The sequence below is a fragment of the Schistocerca cancellata genome, chromosome 4 (genome assembly GCF_023864275.1).
Source record: "Schistocerca cancellata isolate TAMUIC-IGC-003103 chromosome 4, iqSchCanc2.1, whole genome shotgun sequence".
Taxonomy (NCBI): domain Eukaryota; kingdom Metazoa; phylum Arthropoda; class Insecta; order Orthoptera; family Acrididae; genus Schistocerca; species Schistocerca cancellata.
This window is the reverse complement of record NC_064629.1, coordinates 365,184,237-365,204,935: the sequence shown is the minus strand read 5'-3', so window position 1 is coordinate 365,204,935 and position 20,699 is coordinate 365,184,237. Positions and strand designations below refer to the sequence as shown.

The 20,699-nt window shown below is 42.0% G+C and overlaps 1 protein-coding gene across 4 annotated transcripts in view; it reads left to right on the top strand.

Moving 5' to 3' along the window:
* The first annotated feature begins 10,962 nt into the window (after positions 1–10,962).
* The window catches only part of LOC126183662 (metal cation symporter ZIP14-like), a 386,045-nt gene continuing 376,308 nt past the window's right edge, over positions 10,963–20,699 (top strand). For 2 of the 4 annotated variants that reach the window (XM_049925810.1, XM_049925811.1), the window contains exons 1-2: positions 10,963–11,047; positions 12,740–12,766. Coding sequence is in view for 2 of the 4 variants with exons in the window: in XM_049925807.1 (XP_049781764.1) it covers positions 11,045–11,052; positions 12,740–12,766 (35 nt within the window). In the remaining 2 variants the exon portion in view is untranslated. Of the gene's footprint in view, positions 11,053–12,739; positions 12,767–20,699 lie in introns of all 4 variants that reach the window. The other 2 variants (XM_049925807.1, XM_049925809.1) reach the window with 1 other exon arrangement.

Here is a 20,699-nt window from a genome sequence, read left to right as displayed (position 1 = left end):
GAAAGTGGAAGAGGTGGGGGGAGGGAGGTAGAGTGGCACTTACCTCCCCCCCCCCCCCCATGATATCTAGGGAAGACCTTTTATTAATTCCAGAATTATCACGTATTTATAGAAATGACTGTCTCTGAATCTAACTCAGCTGCAAGTGGCTTTAGTAAATACCACATTGTTTCCTTGTCAGACTTTTCACAGTAAATTATACCGTTTCTTACAGTGTCACGCCACACTGCAAGTGTATTCACCTATAATTCACTGCTGGACCCAAATACAGAAAAAATAAAAAATGATGTGGCCAACACACACACACACACACACACACACACACACACACAAAATCACAAATTACCGTATTTCCACATCTGTATTAGGTACCAAAAATATATCAGCGTCAAAAAGATGTTTAGATCTTCTTAACATATATGATTCTTAAAATATATCAGCTGCAAACCTGTGCAACATTTAGCCACAGAGTTTCGAGTTCTGTAGTCCAGTTGGCATGCGTACACAGTAGCGTACCAAACTAGAGTGTCCGAAGGCTATTTTGGTTGAGTCCAAGGTTGTTAAAAATTGGCTCTACCGTAAAGTCTGATGGTTTTTTTCGAAAGGGCCCTACATAGATATTCATATTAATAACACAAAAAGACTTTGGAGACACTAATTAAATATGCTTACATTTATGGTACACCAGTAATCTACCTTCAAAAATATGTATTGCAAAACTATCAAACAACAAACTTTATGCACGTCATGTTAAATTGATTTCGTTTGTCACAACACGTTCTCAACCTCAACTAAAAAGTTGTGTCAAAAAAGAACTTTTGAAATCTTGCTCGCTCTTGGATAAATTTCTGTGGACTGCACATGCACGTCATATTTTGGTAACAAACTCTTCACGAAGATGCATGACTCAAGTGGAATAATTGAGCATGTACCATTCAGTCCCATGGGACACCAGCTGAGCCTATACTGTGATAGTGGTGGCTCTTCCGTTAACAATTTAGTTGGTGTTATATCCAGCTCATGGTAGGGCGTTGCCCACTTTAGGATAAGACTTCCAGAAGCAACCATGTTACTTCGAGAACCACCCAATAGCCGAAATGAAATTTCCTTCGGAAGAAATCGATTGCCTGTGGTGCAGAACCTCCGACAATCAAGGAGGACACCACACATGGTTCTGAAAAATAGAGTTTCATAGTAATACGGAGTCCCGCGCTACAGAAAAACGGCTGTTTTCTTGAATTATAACAAGTAATTAATAAGTAAAAATAAAAAGCTTATTATTAGTCGTGCCTATTCGAGTTACTTTTTTTTGTAATTTGGCGATGCACGCACAGAGAACAGCGGCAACAACATCAATGACTTAGTTTCTACTGGTAGTTGTCTCATATTTATACATATTTTCCTGCTGAGCCGTCAACTGCTGACAAGTTCCCACGTGCAAAAGTAACTAGTCAGTAAGATAATACTTTCGCAATCTCGAAGTATCATTGACTCGACAAAATGCATGTGTGCTTTTCTCAGAGAATTTGAGGCTTACTGAACATATTGTCAGCGAATTCAGACTTGTCGCCGCCTAATCGACTTGTGTGTCATATTATGCCAAGACCAGAGTCAAATACCATGTCAACAGAAGTGTAAAGACATGAAGCAGTATTCCGGCACATTAACCTATATCCATAGTATGATAAATAATGGAATGATATTAAAACATCCAACAATTCGTTTGGAAAACTTTTGAACATGATATAAAATCCACATACTTTTTTTCATGACTGCTTACCAGAGGCGAGGTGCAGCGTGGAAGTGGCAACAGTCAGCATATCATATACTGTGACACCATGCGCAAACTGAACTCTGCGTTGGTCAGCTCTCTCATTTAAAAGGGAACGCGCTCACCTTGTGCAGTCTTCCGTGAGTGCTGTAAATTTTTTCTCGAGAGACCTTTACAGTCTGCAGATCAATGTCGCATCGTTTTCAAATTCAAACAATATCGTCTGCATTTGCCCCTCCCGATGCGTGTATCATTAGCTGCGATACACATCGATTTCCTGTCTTTTGCATCAAATGTCCCTTTTTACTATTCGCGAGAGCTACAAATGACAGCCTTAAAGACGAATAAAATACAATGTTCATGAGAACCAATGTCCTCACAAAGAGGTACAGGTTCTTCCCAAATGCTTAAAAACACAAATTGCGGCACTTTATCTGGAAAACTGTGCAAGTTCCTATAAACATAAACCAAACGAACGTACTCTTCACTAGATTATTGCAGCATATGAGTGTCCTGATGATAGTCTACAAGCAGATAGTTATTCGATAATTCGTAAGATATTTGTCGATCCATTTGCTTGCTATTTATCATTGTCAGTTCCACACAGAAGTAGAGAGTTCCTCAACATGTCTTCAGGTTCATTAATGCTGAATTATAATGCAAATTTTGTAAGAACATGTGATTCCCTTTGTCTGACTATTTTTTTACGTATAAGACTTTTCTTACTCCTTTGATTACAGTAATTAAATTTTTGTGGTACTTATGTATGGAAAGTAGCTTTGATTTATTTCATTCTATCTACATCTACATAGATACTCTGCAAATCACATTTAAGTGCCTGGGAGAGGTTTGAGAACCACCTTCACAATTCTGTATTGTTCCAATCTCGTATAGTGCGCGGAAAGAACGAACACCTATATCTTTCCGTGCGAGCTCTGATTTCCCTTATTTTATCATGATGATCGTTTCGCCCTATGGAGGTCGGAGTCAACAAAATATTTTCGCATTCGGAGGAGAAAGTTGGTGATTGAAATTTCGTGAGAAGATTCCGCCGCAATGAAAAACGCCTTTGTTTTAATGATGTCCACCCCAAATTCTGTATCATTTGAGTGACACTCTCTCCTCTATTTCGCGATAATTAAAAACGTGCTGCCCTTCTTTGAACTTTTTCGATGTACTCCGTCAATACTATCTGGTAAGGATTCCAGTTGTTCATAACTTTAATCCCTAGGTACTTAGTTGAATTTACCGCACTTATATTTGAATTATTTATGGTGTAACCGAAGTTTAATGGATTCGTTTTAGCACTCATGTGAATGACATCACAATTTTCGACATTTAGGGTCAATTGCCAATTTTCGCACCATACAGATATCTTTTCTAAATCGTTTTGCAGTTAATTTTGATCTTCTGATGACTTCACTAGTCGATAAACGACAGCTTCATCTACAAACAACCTAAGACGGCTGCTCATATTGTCTCCCAAATCGTTCATATAGATAAGGAACAGCAAAGGGCCTATAACACTACCTTGGGGACGCCAGAAATCACCTCTGTTTTTCTCGATGACTTTCCGTCAATTACTACGAACTGTGACCTGTCTGACAGGAAATCACAAATCAAGTCACATAATTCAGACGATGAGCACGCAATTTCACTACACGTCGCTTGTGTAACACAGTGTCAAAAGCCCTCCGGAAATCCAGCAATACGGAATCAATCTGAAATCCCTTGTCAATAGCACTCAACATTTTGTGGGAGTTAAGAGCTACTTCTGTTTCACAAGAATGATGTTTTCTAACTCTGTGTTGACTGTGTGTCAATAGACCGTTTTCTTCGAGATAATTCATAATGTTCGAGCACAATATAGGTTCCAAAATCCTTCTGCACATCTACGTTAACGATATGGGTCAGTAATTTAGTGGATTACTCCTACTACCTTTCTGGAATATTGATGTTACCTGTGCAACTTCCCAGTCTATGGGTACGGATCTTTCGTCGAGCGAACGGTTGTATATCATTGCTAAGTATGGAGCTATTGCATCAGCTTGCTATGTTTGGTATACAGCCTGGACCAGAAGACTTTCTTTTGTTAAGCGATTTAAGTGGCTTCACTTCTCCGAGGATATCTACTTCTATGTTACTCATGTTGACAGCTGTTCTTGATTCTAAGTCTGAAATATTCACTTCGTCTTCTTTAGTGAAGGAATTTCGGAAGGCTGTGTTTAATAACTCTGCTTTGGCAGCATTGTCTTCGATAGTATCTACATTGTTATCGCGCAAAGAAGGCATTGATTGTGTCTTGCCGCTAGCATACTGCACATATGGATTTTCTGCCAGGTTTCCAGACAAAGTTTCGTTGTGGAAACTGTTATAAGCATCTCGCATTGAAGTCCGCACTAAATTTCGAGCTTCTGTAAAAGATCACCAATCTTGGGGATTTTGCGTCTGTTTAAATTTGGAATGGTTGCTTCGTTGTTTCTGTAACAGTGTTTGTGTACCAAGGAGGATCTTTGTGTACCAAGGAGGATCAGCTCCGTCGCTTGTTAATTTATTTGGTATAAATCTCTTAATTGCTGCCGATACTATTCCTCTGAATTCAAGCCACATCTGGTCTAAACTTATATTATTAATTTGGAAGGAGTGGAGATTGTCTCTCATTAAGGCGTCAAGTGAATTTTAATCTGCTTTTTTGAATAGGTATATTGTTCGTTTATTTTGGGTGATTTGGGGGTTACAATATTCAGTCTCGTTACGACAACCCTGTGTTCCTAATCCCTCTATCCTGTTTGGTGCTCGTTATTAACTCAGGATTATTTTTTGCTAAGAGGTCAAGTGTGTTTTGACAACCGTTTACTATTCGCGTGGACTCATGAACTAACTGCTCGTTGTTCATCCGTTCTGTAATTTTAGGGTTTAACTCTTAGCGTAATAAACAGCACTGTAAAAAATGATGTAACTAACCTAGTTCAATCTTTGTCGCATGTGCAGTATACTAAGGTCACTTGACAGATATTCCTAGCAGACACTTCTACATCAATATGAATTCCTTAATGCTTTTATATGGCTTAAACACACTATATCGCCCTGTCGACAGTACATCATCAGATTAACTAACGAACTCATCATCCGAGAATAAATTTAAGTGGTCTTCGAGGCTTAAAATCCAGTAGCAAGCACCCCCTACACGTACACACAGTCGGCTTCTGATAATAAAATCCTATTTAAGATCCAGTTCAAAATGGTTCAAATGGCTCTGAGCACTATGGGACTTAACTACTGAGGTCATCAGTCCCCTATAACTTAGAACTACTTAAACCTAACTAACCTAAGGACATCACACACATCCATGCCCGAGGCAGGATTCGAACCTGCGACCGTAGCGGTCACGCGGTTCCAAACTGAAGCGCTTAGAACCGCACGGCCACACCGGCCGGCTAAGATTCAGTAACTGACATCCATTACATATTGTTGTGATCCAAAGAGCTGTTACCGCTTTGTCTGCAGGGTGCAGGAGTCGGGCCCAGAGACATTTCTGGAGGTGCTGGAAACACAGCAGTATCTGCAGTAACATTTATTCGCCAGGATGAGTATACAGAATAATAAAGCTGTCTCAGGGGATGGTACAACGGCATGGCCTCAGCGCGTGCTGTGAAGAAGCACTGATGCACCTCGTCAGTGACCCATGACGTCAGAGCCACAAGTTAGTGCACTGCCGCCGATGTGCTGTCTTGCAGGCAGCAGCGTGGAGATGGGCAGGCGTGGCCCGCTCCAGACTTTCCGCCGTACAGTGTGGCCGTAAACCTCATTGCTTCTGTAGACAGACCATCGCGCGCTTAGATGAGGGTAGCCGATTGTGTATTCCAGGACGTTGGTTATTGTTAAGGTTAGGCCCTGGTCATCCACCATGGCTCGATGTTCATGAGTTAGTCAGGGGGCTGCGAGAACGTGCCATATGTGGATGGTGTGGAGTGACAGGTAACAGGTCATCCACGAATAACCCACAGTGGAAGGAGGGCTGGCAGTTCACTTGTCTGCTCCTCATCTGTGATCGTCCATTATGGAGCAATGGCAGACCATGGCTGTGGTTTGCACCAGGGTGGCTGCGTATGAGCATCAAAGTCAGCAAGCAGACCAAGCTTGTTGTGGTTGCACTGAAACCCATTAGAGCGTCATTCTCTCTGGTTCTAGAGACATGGACAGGATGGAAGAATGACTGAATGTGTCCTCGAGTTCAGAAAACCCCGTTATTTAAAGAGCCGAGCCCACACCACCTATGACTCAGTGGCTCTGGGTGCATGGGCGAATTTGCCGTCGTTTATTGGTCTCTTCAGCGTTTCTTGCCTTACTGTGATGGCTCAATAATTATTTTAGGGTGCCAAGTAAGAGATTTCTGCAATGTTTGACTATTGCAGTGGCACCCAACATTTGAAGTTATATGGGGTTGCTTCATACCTGCCCTGTTATGTTGTATTGTGCTATTTGCTCTTTTGTTTCCCTCGCTCGGAGGTTGTGGGCCAATGATCACCTGGTGCCTGTATCCCGCTACATTGGTGGTATGCTGTGTTGACATTCTGACTGAGACATCGGTCCTGAGCAGGCCTTCTCGGCTCTGAGCTTGCTGGGTAAACGTTTAAAAATTTTAGGCTTCCGTAGCGAATTCGTTCTGGGGTACCACAACATACACAGTGCCAGCTTTTTGTGAAATGATAATATTTAAGATCTAGTAACTGACATCCATCTAGTGATATAATACTATTTAAGATCCAGAAGCTGAGGTCCGTTTGGTGTTAGAATACTATTTAAAATCGAGTAGCTGACATCCATCTGATGTATGAATACTATTTAAGATCAAGCACCTGACACCTATTGTCGGGTTTTGGCATATTATATTTCGTTTACCATTCACCCATGTGAGCAGATGTATTTAAGTAATCTTATGGGTTTAAAGTCTAATAGCTGGCACCCAATGCATATACGCACTGTCAATTTCCGGTGATGGTATACTGTTTAAGACGCAGTAACGACAAATGCATAACATCTAATGCGAAACACATAATGCCTAATGCATGAAGCCTAAAGCTGTGAGGAGTGGTATAAATATAGACATTTGCTTACAGTCAGTTTAATTGTGACTGAGCACTACAGAGCATAAACAGAATGTACTAGATTGCAGAATGCAGTTTATGTGCGTCATGATATATATATATATATATATATTCTCGAGTCAGAAACATACAAATTTACAGTAGCCATACACATCAATATATATACAAATTGTATTTATATTACATGTGCCCAGTACTTTGCAACCACCATGGCGCTTGGAGTGGCTTGCAGATCATTCTTCATGCAGGATGTAGGGCACTGAAAAATGTGGCTTGTGGTTTGTCCTTGTCCACAATCGCAGGACGTTTATTCTGTTACGAAGCCCCATCTCTTCAGGTTGTCTCTGGATCACCTAAATCCTGATCTTAATCTGTTTAAAGATTTCCACACCAGCCAGCTTTCATTGTGTCCAGGTAGTAGTTCTTCAGCTTCTGGTATCCATCCGTGCAGGAGAGGCGTCGACTTCTTCCGTAACTCCAGCCTTGCCTTCTCTGGTGAAACGGTGAGCTTCTCGCAAGTCCTCTTTCGTGAGCTCTGCCGTTGCCGTGGTGGATTGTGTCCGTGCAGTGGATGGGCACTGTTCTGCTCCGCTTTCAGTCTCTCCTTGTTGGCAGCCACTGCTCTGCGTACCCATGGCGGCGCTATTCCAGCCAGATAGTAGAGCTTATCAATTGAGGTAGGTCTTAAGCAACCTGTGATCAACGTGCTGGTTTCATTGAGAGCAATGTCCACTTGTCTGGCATGAGATGACCTGTACCAGACTGGGGAAGCATATTAGGCAGTAGGAAAGCTCAGTGCCATTGCAGAAGAGCGAATAGTTTGTGGATGTGAGCCCCAATGTGTCCCCGCTAGTTTGCGAATTAGGTTGTTTCGAGTGGAGATTTTCATTTTAGTGTTCTTGCAGTGCGTTTTGAATGTCAGAGTTCTATCGAGAGTGATTCCCAAGTATTTATCAAGGGTTACATGCAAGGAGCCTCCACGAAGATTTCAATGATTTCCGACCAAGATTAGACTTGCAATCGGGCGTTCCCTGGGCGTCAGATTTCTCTGACGGCTGATCCTTTCACACCAGAAACATCATCTTGGTCTTTTTAGACCCACAGTTGACCATCATATCGATGAATATAGAAAGTATATCATCACCAAAAGAAGAACTGCTACAAGAGAATGTCATGATTATAGCGATAGTTTTTCGATAATTCGTAAGATATTGTTCTAACCATTTACTTGCTATTTTTCGTTGTATTTTACACACAGTAGTAGAGAGTTTCTCAATACATCTCTAGATTCGTTCACATAGATTTGTAGCACAGTTTAGTGAAGCGTCAGAATGTGTGATTGTCATGTGTGGTGTTGATCAATAATTAGATCATTGTGGCACTATGTATGGAAAGTAACATTTAGATATTTGGTTTTCATCATTTCTATTACCATGGTAATTTTAGAATTTAGCTCTTAGCATAAGAAATAGTGTTATGCAAAGCTCACATAACAATCAAAAGCAGAACTGAAAATATAAGCAGAACTATAGCACCAATATATAAATATTACATAAGAGCGCGCGCGCGCACCACACACATGTTTAAACAAATATGTATATATATATGTTTAAATTTCCCAACAATTTTTCAAATTTTCCACATTCCCGTCTTGATGACATCTTCAAAAAAAGAAGTGGGTGTAGCTTGCGTCCACAAACTTATCACATCGTCGAAAAAGGGGCGTGTCTTTTTTTTGTTATTCTGCTAGCACAATTGGGTTGGTTCCACCATCTTTATTTAGAGCGGTTGTTTCGTTTTAGTACTACACTGCGATTGGGTGGAAGGGATAGGGTAGGGGAGGGGGAATGGGAGGCGGATAGGAGAGTGAGGGCAGCAGAATTGGTGGGGAGGGGCATGACTGTGTAATGTGTTCAAGGTTAAGGTCATTGACCTAGGTCTCTTGACGTCACAGACATAAGCAAAGTGCATCATACTGTATATAACTGTACCATTCCAGTCCTTTAAATATTGGAAATTTGGTTCACTGGTTCGAAAAGTTTGTTGTTGAGCAATGAGATTTAGTTTTATAGATGTTGCAGGTTTTTGTTTGTTATCACTAGGATAGGTTGCTTCTCGAGCTCTTCCGTTTACAACTCTAATTTACATAACATGATTTCTCCATTCAATTCGAGTTATTCTTAATAGTACGGTTCTCTATGCTTCAAGTATTAGGTTTGTGCCTAAGTTCGTAGTGTTTTCCATAAGTGTAATAAACACAACAGTTACAGATTACACAGATACTTTAGTGATCAATAACATATTCTCCGTCACTATTTACGACAGTCTGCGAACGCTGGGGTAACTTTCCCATTCCGCGACTCTAGAAATCATGTAGGATTTAGGCGAAGTAAGCGTAGAGCCATGTTCGGAGCGCATTTTCATCCGGAAAGGAAGTTCCTTGAAGGCTCTTCGATAGAGAGCAGAAAAGGTGAAAATCTGAGAGCGTAGGATCAGGTGAATAAGATGAGTGCGGAATGACTTCCTAACCAACTCCCGTATTCCGTTTTTTCTCAATCTAGCAGAATGAGGAGGGGCGTTTTCGTGAAGTAACATCACTTAACGCAGTCTTCCTGATCGTTCTTCTTGGTTGCGTCTGCAAGATGTCTCACTTGTTGACAATAAATTTCAGCAGTGATGGTTACACCACGGGGAAGCAACTAGTAGTACACCATACGGTTGCTGTTCCGCCAGATGCATAATTTATCTTTTATGGATGTGCGCAGATCTTTGTACGGGGAGTTGCTGTATTGTTTGTGCTCAACCATTCCATTCTTTTCCATATGTTACCATAAAGACACCATTTCTCGTCACCAGTACCGATACAGGATAGGAATGGTCGGTGTTGTTCACGAGCCAATGAGGAGTAAGCAGAGGTGCACATACGGCCACCTGTTGATTTTTGTGCTTTTGGCTTGGAGCATGAGGTAACCACGCAGCCGATTTTTGAACCTTCCCCATTGCATGCAAATGTCACACGGCGGTATAATAAACACGGTTCAACACATCTGTCAGTTCTCGAGTACGCTGGCGTGGATAATTCTGTATTAAACGATCTTCATCGAACCCCGAAGGTCTTCCTGAACGGTGACAGTCACTAATGTCAAAACGATCCTCCTTAAAACGAGAAAACCACTTTCTTGCCGTGTTCTGTCCAATAGTATTACCCCCAATACAAGGTGCAAATGTTTCTGGTTGCCTCCGCTGCTTTCACCCGCCTACTGAACTCAAACAGAAGAGTATGTCGGAAATGTTCTGATTTCTCCGCTTGACGCTCCACTCACTATCTCCAGATGACAAAATGATAATACGTAAACTCAAATAGTAACAGTGAACTACAAATAAAAAATGACGGTCAATAAATGAACCCACAGTAACAGGAATGCGAACATGCAAAACAAAAACGCTACGAACTATTGTTTCTTTCTTGCGAATAGCGTTACGGTTTTCTCAGCCATATGATTGCGTAACGGAAAGGTTATACATCGAGGCACGCCACATTATCTGTGTTTGCTTTTTTCGCTGCTTCTCCGTGGTGCCAGGGGGAGGGGTTTCCTTCACCGGTTTGGACCTGGGGCATCTTGTGCACGGTAGGTTAAGGAGGGTAAGCCGAGAGCTGCGTCAACACACAGACAACACACTGCATGTCCTTCAGTGACGCAGCATCGATCTTACAGGTACCCAAAAGCTTACCAGACATCCGTAAGCTGGCGAGTACGCTGCACGGCGGGGGTCGCTGCAAGATTGGAAGGGGAACACTCTGAAGCAAGAACACGCTAGGACGAAGAGAACTTGAAACGAATGCAGGAATGTTTCTTCTCAAAATGACAGTCGATTTGCTTCCCCATTTATGTCCAGTTGGAGTTTCTTGTCGCCGACGGGACGCTGACACGAAATCTGAAGCTAGAGCGCACCATAAGGAAACGAGCATTTATGACGTGGTGTGGCGCTGCTGGTGGCGGGTGAAGGGTGCGCGGCGCGGCCTCGCTGCCTGAGAGCGGCAGTCAGTGTCAGCCAGCCGACAGCCGTGGCCACGCAGCGCTGCGCTGCGCTGCTCTTCCCGAGGTGCGCTCACGTATTAATAGTGTTTTATCAGTACTTGTGATTTTGTGCGTGCCTTGTTTTTATGGTAAGGTATGTTTTAAAACATCTATCAAACTGATGACATATTTGCGAAAAAGCTTTATTATTTGCTGTTATTAACTGTTTATAATATTTTATTTGTCACGGGAGGGCTGCACTGCATTCACGGGACGAACTAATACTCGGCTGTCAAATGCTCTGAGGGACATGTTGAGAAAATCATTTTATAATGAGAAATATTCGAAAAAGAAATGAAAATAAATGGTAAACGTGAGTTGAAAACAAGAGGATAAATATATGGCTCGTGTAATTGCAATGAAAGCGTCCCATCTACTTATCGTTGTATTGCGTGTTTTTGTCGACACAATCGAGAAGTTTCAAATGAAAATATAAAGTGTGCCACTATTTGCGCTTGGACATTGAACAGGCTAATCTCACATTAACACTACGTGTTTTGTCCGCTACCGTAGCTGAGTGGACAGCGCGCCGGCTAGTCATGCTGGGGGGGGGGGGGGGGGGGCCGGGTTCGATTTCCTGTTGGGTTGGAGAGTTTTCTCCGCTCAGGGACTGGGTGTCTGTGTCGTCTTGATCATCCTCGTCGACGCGCAAGTCGCTGAAGTGGCGTAACCTCAAAAGAGTTGCACCAGGTGATTGGGTCTTGCCGCTGGGAGGCCCTCGCCACACGATATTCTTTCATTCACTTAACGTGCACTGACATCACACAGAGCTGCTACATAGAACGATATTATATTAATAACATTTGACGGCAGATGCGAATTGAAAGAGATGACAATAGTAACATGTTGGTGGCGCAGCAAATATGTAACACAATAAAATCAGAGACTAAGAGAACGTATTTGAAAGTTGTTAGCATGGTATTAGCGTTCTATTCTGACACAAACTACAAATTACATATTAATTGTACGTTCTTCAAACCAGAGTGGTGCGGATATTTGCGCTGTATATACGGTATATGTGTACTTAATCCTTTCTTGTCGTTTTTGATTAGATATTAGATATTAAAATGGTTAAAATAGTGCATCGTGTACCTAATATATGTGACATACACATTTGTGCCAGAAGGCGGTGTCATCTACTTTTGTGACGTGTGGGAAAGAAATCTTTATAAATTTTTTGGCAAAGCAATATTCGCCAGCACAGTGGCACTGAAAACATTCAAGAGATTGATTCGTAGTTTGTCCTGCAGTTATCGTGCAGCCATTTAATGGCGAATGTACGAAACCAGTATTAGCAAGAATCAATCAAATAAAATTGAATATAAACAGTCACAACCGCAATAACCTTTTTTTATATAAGGTTACCGGTTTCGGTCTGCTTTAGACCACCTTGCGACCGCACCATGATGTACATGGTGGCTGTGAACGGACAGGCGCTACACCTCCATGAACGCTAACTGGAGTGTAGCGCCTACTCCGTTCCCAGCCACTATGTGCATCATGGTGCGGTCGCAAGGTGGTCTAAAGCAGACCGAAACCGGTAACCTTACATAAAAATAAAGGTTATTGCGGTTGTGACTGTTTATATTCAATTTTAAATAGCAAACTGCTGAACTCCAGAGAGACGTATTCTCAAAAATTATTAATCTATAAAAACTTTTAAAATGTCATTTTAATGGCTGGTAACTGCTTTTGTAGTTTTCATTGTAATTATCTTCCCAAAAATTCATCTTTTTTGCAATGGATAATTATTTTTAAGTGATCATGCCTTTTTGTTTCAGACTCGTTCCTGTCAGCACTGTTACGAAGTAAGTAGTAAAACACGGTTTGACGAACAATTCCGTAAATATCTTTAATAGTATATTGATGTATCTGAACAAGTCATTTAACATTGTAAATAATATTTTTATGTAGATATAAAGCATGTTATCATATAAGACAAGCCTGCATTAACAAATAGGTGATTTCCCAAAAATAGGTGTTAACAATTTATAATGCTGATTCTGAAAGTTATCTTCTTTTTGTTCTATCAAATCAGAATTTTTCGCTAAGTAAAAATCTCGCGTTTTAAAGATTTAATTAATTCAAGCATAAATACTTAAATTAAATTTATGTCAAGGTCTATGTTATTAAAACTACTGTTTTATGTTTTAGGCATATATTAAAAATACTACATATAGTTATCTTGGCAATATAACGAATACTCTGTTACAGTTAGGTTTCATACTTTATCGATCTCCTCGTAGAACCTTCATCTTTAATGTCGTTATTCAATATCCAACAACAGCCGCCCATCATTTTTTCAATCCATCTCCCATGTCATCTCGTCTCCATCGCCTTAATGTCCTGGTGGAAGCGTTCTCCTTCCTCCCCAATATAATGTCTCCAATTTTCAGAGAAATAGTTAATACGTCAGTGTAGGAAATACACTTTCACATCCCTGTTACCACCGAATTTCTTGAAGTTTTCCATCATTGATCTGACAATGTAATTTGGATGCTTTATTCCATAGAACGTTTTCAGTAACAGACCAGAAGGCATCCCATGCATCATTTTCTCTAACATTCATTGTATTCTCATGTTCGTAATCCTTTATCAATTTGTAAAATCGAGGGCCAACAAAAATTCCAGTTTCAAATTTTTCTTGATCGATGAAGGGAAATTTCACAGAAAGCAACTTAAAGCAGGATTCATGTTGTGCAAGAGACCTTACAAACTGCTTCATCGAGCACAGTTTGATATGTAGTAGTGGAAGACGAACATTTTTGTGGTCTAAAAGCGATTGATGCTAGATATTTTTAGTGCCAGCCACAAAAAATCTCCAATTTGGTCAAATCTTTTCACTCCAGTGGTTTTGCTTTGCCAGAATATCCCACTCACGTAAACGCATGCCATTTTCGTTTACACAGCTTCCTGTTCTAATAAAATTCCTATAACTTTGAAGTCGACACTGACTAGTCATTTGTGGTACTGAATACTTGTTAACTTGACATTCATGTACTCGAATTAATCATTCACTTACATTGAACTGGTCACAGTACTGGATCAATACAAACTTTTATTACGTAATAATATACCTTTGACGCTTCGAGGGGAAGATTCAGCTATAAGTCTCTACTCAGTAGGACCATCTTCAGTCCCGTAGTAATAGAGTAACTTCTTGAGGTCATTGCAGTAAGCCAAGGATCATTTCATAGAGAACAGAGGCATAGGTTCTTTTTCTCTGTGCTTATATCGCACAGAATTTGTTCCGGGAGCCAAACAGTTCAGCAGACCATTTCGACGAATGTAAATATCGTACTAGATCATTAAATTCGCCCTGAGAGAACTGTTGTAAAGTGAAGTTGTGCTGCTTCTAGAAATCATCACTATTGTCGTAGGTTTCTTCACTTTCGCATCATCTCCTGCTATATTCTCCAAATGAGCCGAGGAAAAAGTAAAAGCTAGAATTTCTACATGTGGAAATGGCCTGACGCCTTGAGGAATACTTGAACACAAAATTTCCTTCTTCTTTTCTAAACTGATCCTTTAACAGGCACCAAACAGAAGTAACAATTACTAGTGTGAACTTTAGCCTGCATTTATACCAAGCAATTGCAAAATGAATCCATGTTCTTCCAGATTGTTCACAACCTTAATCTCTCAATGAAAGAGTGGAAAAATTTCTTTAGTGCCATTCCCAACCTAAAGATAATAACAAAAAACGAAAAAAAAGGCAGCTGAATCTCTACTGTGATATATCTCACGAAGAATGTACATAACATAGTAACACACGTAATTAAAAGTACAAGGACAGGATAAAAAATACAACACCAAAAAATAATTAATGTAGTGTAACCAAATTTTGGGAATACATTTGTCTAGGTAACATCTTTAAGTGATTAACATTGCAAGATCAGAGGTTAATGTAAGCGCGAGATAAGCTATTGCAAATGTGAAATGCTGACACATTAATAACTGGTGTAACCGCCAGAATGTTGAATCCAAGCATGCAAACGTTCACACATTGTGTTGAACAGTTGCCAGATATCAGTTTGTGGGATGGAGTTCCATGCCTGTTGCATTTGGTCGGTCAATACAGGAAAGGTTATTGTTTTTTGTGGATGACGGCGGAATTGTCGTCCGATGATGTCCCATATGTGATCGATTGGAGACAGATCAGGTGATCGAACAGCTCAAGATAACATGTCGACACTCTGTAGAGCACGCTGGGTTATAACGACGGTATGTGGGCGAGCGTTATCCTGATGAAAAGCACTCCTGGAACGAAGTTCATATACAGCAGCACAATAGGTCGAATCACCAGACTGAGGTACAAATTTGTAGTCATGCTACGTAGGATACGAAGTCGCACCCCACAACATAACTACATATGTAGGTCCTGGCACCGAGGCAGAACCAGCTTTCATCAGAAAACACCCTGACTTCCAATGAACTCTCACTGGACAACACCGAAGGCGCGAATGGCGGTGGTTTGGGGTCAATGGAATGCACGCAACAAGGCATCTAGCTCGGAGGAGTCCCTGAAGTAACTAATTTGTAACAGTTCGTTGTGTCACTGTGGTGCCAATTGCTGCTCAAAGTGCTGCTGCAGGTGCAGTATGATGCGCCAGAGCCACAAACCGAACACGATTGTCTTTCCTCCTGGTAGTACCACGTGGCCGTCTAGAATGGTTCAAATGGCTCTGAGCACAATTTGACTTAACTTCTGAGGTCATCAGTCCCTTAGAACTTAGAACTACTTAAACCTAACTAACCTAAGGACATCACACACATCCACGCCCGAGGCAGGATTCGAACCTGCGACCGTAGCAGTCCCGCGGTTCCAGACTGTAGCGCCTAGAACCGCTCGGCCACTCCGGCCGGGTGGCCGTCTAGAGCCCGGTCTACTTCGACCATACATTCTCATGACCACCGCTGCCAGCCGTCATGTACAGTGGCTACATTCCTGCCAAGTCTTTCTGCAGTATCGCAGAACGAACATCCAGCTTCTCGTAGCCAAATTACACGACTTCGTGATGTTTTGATAATGGCGCCCATGTCGTCGTAAAGGCATTCTTGGCGTCCTTGTCGTCGTAAAGGCATTCTTGACTGACATCAACTCACCACGTCCAATCGCAAAGGTAACTAACGCTCACGTCCGTTACAGCATGTATTTATAAAGTAAACCTGATTATCATCCTCAGAGTGGCGCTACTAGTCCCATTATTATGCGACTGAGGCGAAATCTGATTAGACCTCGTCTTTCAGATGTAGAAACATTCCTACAAACTTTTGTTGAATTTGCACAAATTATTCTTAGTGTGTATTGCGAATTTTTTCCGTCAGTGTAATTTAAAATGAAACTAAAAAAAATTATTCCATCAAGAAAAACATTGTACGTGATAGAAGGAAACTAACAAGTTTTGAAACTGGCGTAAAAAATGTACTTAAGAACATTAACTTTCTTCAGTTATCTGATATCTTGCAGACTGTTGTAATCAATTGTATGAGTATTTATAAACTTACAACTGTTTAAATAACTAGAAACTAGTGAAACTGTAACGCCTACTTGTTACTGCGATAATAAAATAATCTGTACTTGGTCATGTTATGGAGATTTTATGTCATAGATGGTAGATATTTACCTCACATATTTATGACGTGTTACTCATACGAAATGTTTTATGTGGTTGGCGTAAGGAACCTTAATTCGGAAAAATACAAAAAGAAACAAATGAAAAACACAACGATGGAAATCGTACAAACAAAAAGATTTTCGGTTGAGGCGACGATTTCAGATTTCCTGTAAACTAAATTAATGGTAAAAGGAGGTTCTTTAGCAATATGGATGCAAAATAGTGACTATCATTCAAACTGAAACTACCTCACGGTCAGAAAATGCTATTTTTACTCCTGCCCCTGCAGCTGGATGTGCTTACGTTTTCAAAATATCAGAGGAACGTGCAATCTAGACTAGGTTTTCCCAGAAACTTGGTGCAGATCGGGTAGTGGTTTTGGCTGTCATATTATGTTTTTAAGTTGGTCCTATCATCGCAATGAAAGGCACGGTACATGGTAAGGTCTATGAAACCATCACTTACTAGTGCAGGTATAGTTCGAAGTATGCTATTAGATCATACAAGAAGATTATTCACAATCAAGTGGACAGAAATTTTCAACTATGTTTTGTGAAAAAAGGAAATGAAGTGGTATGCATCCAACAGCGTCCAAAATCGCTGCATTTAAATAGTATGGCTGCATGGTGGTCCGTACTGGAAAAACCAGTAAAAGCCGTTTCTTTCCGCCAATATCTCTCAAGGAACTGACAACCGTTCATAATTTAAATGAATCAATCATCATGCGGTTCTGACTGCTTTGTATGTCAAAGGTTACCTTCCACAATAGTTTTCTGGTGTTCAAATTATTTTGTCGAATCCCAGTAGTTGCGCATTGCGGCGAGTTCTCGTAAACGAAAGAACACTTTGCTAGCAAAATTAACACTAACTCTTTCTACACCTTGTTGTAACATAAAAATTCAGCAGTAAGAACGAGTCCCACTGCTCTGAGTAACGAGTATCGAATGAGCGTTTTTCTTGCAGTTCCTTTGTTAGGTACGAAAGACTGAAGGTTGAAAAACTTTTTTTGTGCTACTGCAACCACGCTTGACCGAATGTCTGTCGCAACACCAGGTTGTCCTCGGAGTTACAATTCTTGTCACGTCTATCTCTTTTTTTTTCTTAGTGATGTTTACTTTCAATACTTTCCTATAATCGAACAGTATATCTTTAGCAATGAGTGTCAAAACATCTGACACGACCATTTGTTATTTCGTTTGTATCACCAGTTTTTGTACTAAATGTCTATGACGTTAGTAGGATAAACTAAATAAATTAAACTTTCTTTATTTTGTTATACCAAATTCTTGAAAATCAAGTGCTCGCTTCTTAAACCAACAATATAGTAGGACAATATTTTATGCACGTACTACACACTGATCAGCCAGAACGTTATGACCATCGATCTACTATCGAAACAAAGTCGTCCAGGCGATAGAAGCGTCACTTGGCGAGGAATGACTGCTAGTCGGACACACGCTCGGTGCCTGTACACTACTGGCCATTATAATTGCTACACCACGAAGATGACGTGCTACAGACGTGAAATTTAACCGACAGGAAGAAGATGCTGTGATATGCAAATGATTCGCTTTTCAGAGCATTCACACAAAGTTGGCGCCGGTGGCGACACCTACAACCTGCTGACATGAGGAAAGTTTCCAACCGATTTCTCATACACAAACAGCAGTTGACCAGCGTTGCCTGGTGAAACGTTGTTGTGATGCCTCGTGTAAGGAGGAGAAATGCATACCATCACGTTTCAGACTTTGATAAAGGTCGGATTGGGATTGTAGCCTATCGCGAGTGCGGTTTATCGTATCGCGACATTGCTGCTCGCGTTGGTCGAGATCCAATGACTGTTAGCAGAATATGGAATCGGTGGGTTCAGGAGGGTAATATGGAACGCCGTGCTGGATCCCAATGGCCTCGTATCAATAGCAGTCGAGATGACAGGCATCTTATCCGCATGGTTGTAACGGATCGTGCAGCCACGTCTCGATCCCTGAGTCAACAGATGGGGACGCTTGCAAGACAACAACCATCTGCACGAACAGTTCGACGACGTTTGCAGCAGCATGGACTATCAGTTCCGAGACCATGGCTGCGGTTACCCTTGACGCTGCATCACAGATAGGAGCGCCTGCGAAGGTGTACTCAACGACGAATCTGGGTGCACGAATGGCAAAACGTCATTTTTCCGGATGAATCCAAATTCTGTTTACAGGATCATGATGGTCGCGTTCGTGTTTGGTGACATCGCGGTGAACGCACATTGGAAGCTTGTATTCGTCATCGCCATACTGGCGTATCACCCGTCGTGATGGTACGGGGTGCCATTGGTTACACGTCTCGGTCACCTCTTGTTCGCATTGACGGCACTTTGAACAGTGGACGTTACATTTCAGATGTGTTACGACCCGTGGCTCTACCCTTCATTCGATCACTGCGAAACCCTACATTTCAGCAGGATAATGCACGACCGCATGTTACAGGTCCTGTACGGGCCTTTCTGGATACAGAAAATGTTCGGCTGCTGCCCTGGCCAGCACATTCTCCAGATCTCTCACCAAATGAAAACGTCTGGTCAATGGTGGCCGAGCTACTGGCTCGTCACAATACGCCAGTCACTACTCTTGATTAACTGTGGTATCGTGTTGAAGTTGCATGGGCAGCTGTACCTGTACACGCCATCTAAGCTGTGTTTGACTCAATACCCAGGCGTATCAAGGCCGTTATTACGGCCAGAGGTGGTTGTTCTAGGTACTGATTTCTCAGGATCTATGCACCCAAATTGCGTGAAAATGTAATCACATGTCAGTTCTAGTATAATATATTTGTCCAATGAATACCCATTTATCATCTGCATTTCTTCTTGGTGTAGCAATTTTAATGCCCGGTAGTGTAGTATTAGTGAGTGTGCTGTCCGTGTGTAGGATTGGAATGCTTGAAATCTGAGTTTGACCGTTGGCAGTTTGTGATGGCTCGGAGGCTCGGCACGAGCATTTCGGAAAGTGCACGACTTCTCGGGTGTTCGAAGAGTGCTGTGGTGAGTGGTTTCCGCACGTGACGAAACCAAGGTGAAATCACGTCTCGGCGTCGTGGGGTTGGGCAGCCACCCATCCTTACAGAGATGTCGGACATCGTAGGGTGGGTAGAGTCGTAAAAGAGGACAGGCGGCGAACTGCGGTGGAGCTAACAGACTTTAATGCTGGACAGAGTACAAGTGTGCCTGAACACACAGTGCGCCGATCACTCCTGTCGAATGACCTTCGCAACTGACGACCCATGCATGTGGCAATGTTAGCACCACGGCATCTGCAACTACGACAGAAATGAACACGTGACCATCGATACTGGACGGTGATACAGTGGCAGAACACTGCATGGTCTGGTGAATCCCTATACCTTCTTCATCATGCCGATGGAAGGGCGCGAATCCTTCGTCTTACAGGGGAGCAGCTCCTTGACACCTCTACTGCGGGACGGAAACAAGCTGGCAGTGGCTCCATTGTGCTCTGGGGAGCATTCATGTGGGCATCCGTAGGTCCAGTGGAGCTTGCGCAAGACACCATGACGGCCAAGGAGTGTCGAACACGGGTTACAGACCAGGTACACCCCTTCATGACGATCATGTTTTCCGACGGCAGTGGCATTTTTCAACAAGATCATGTGCCATGTCAGAAGACCAGGAGTGTAATGAAGCGGTTCGAGGAAAACAGTACCGAGTTTCAACTGATGTGCTGGATTCCGAACTCGCCAAAGCTGAACCCGACCGAACACATCAGTGATGTGATTGAATGTGGTTTCAGAGCCCATAGTCCCCTCCCCTGAATTTACGGGAATTAGGTAACTTGTATGTGTAGATATGGTGCCAACTCTCTCAGGCGACCTACAAAAGCCTCGTTGCTTCTACGCCACGACGCGTCGCCGCTGTTATCCGTGCAGAAAGTGGACATACAGGCTATTAGGAAGGTGGTGATAATGCTATGGCTGATCAGCGTATAAAGATTGTGAATATCTTCGTTCGACCCCTTTTGTGGCAGACGCTCCTAATCCTCGCTAACGCTGAGCCACGTCACGCCAATGTCTCTGAGTCGAATCATTGTATGTAAAGTTAGTTAGACAGTGATACTTTCGATAG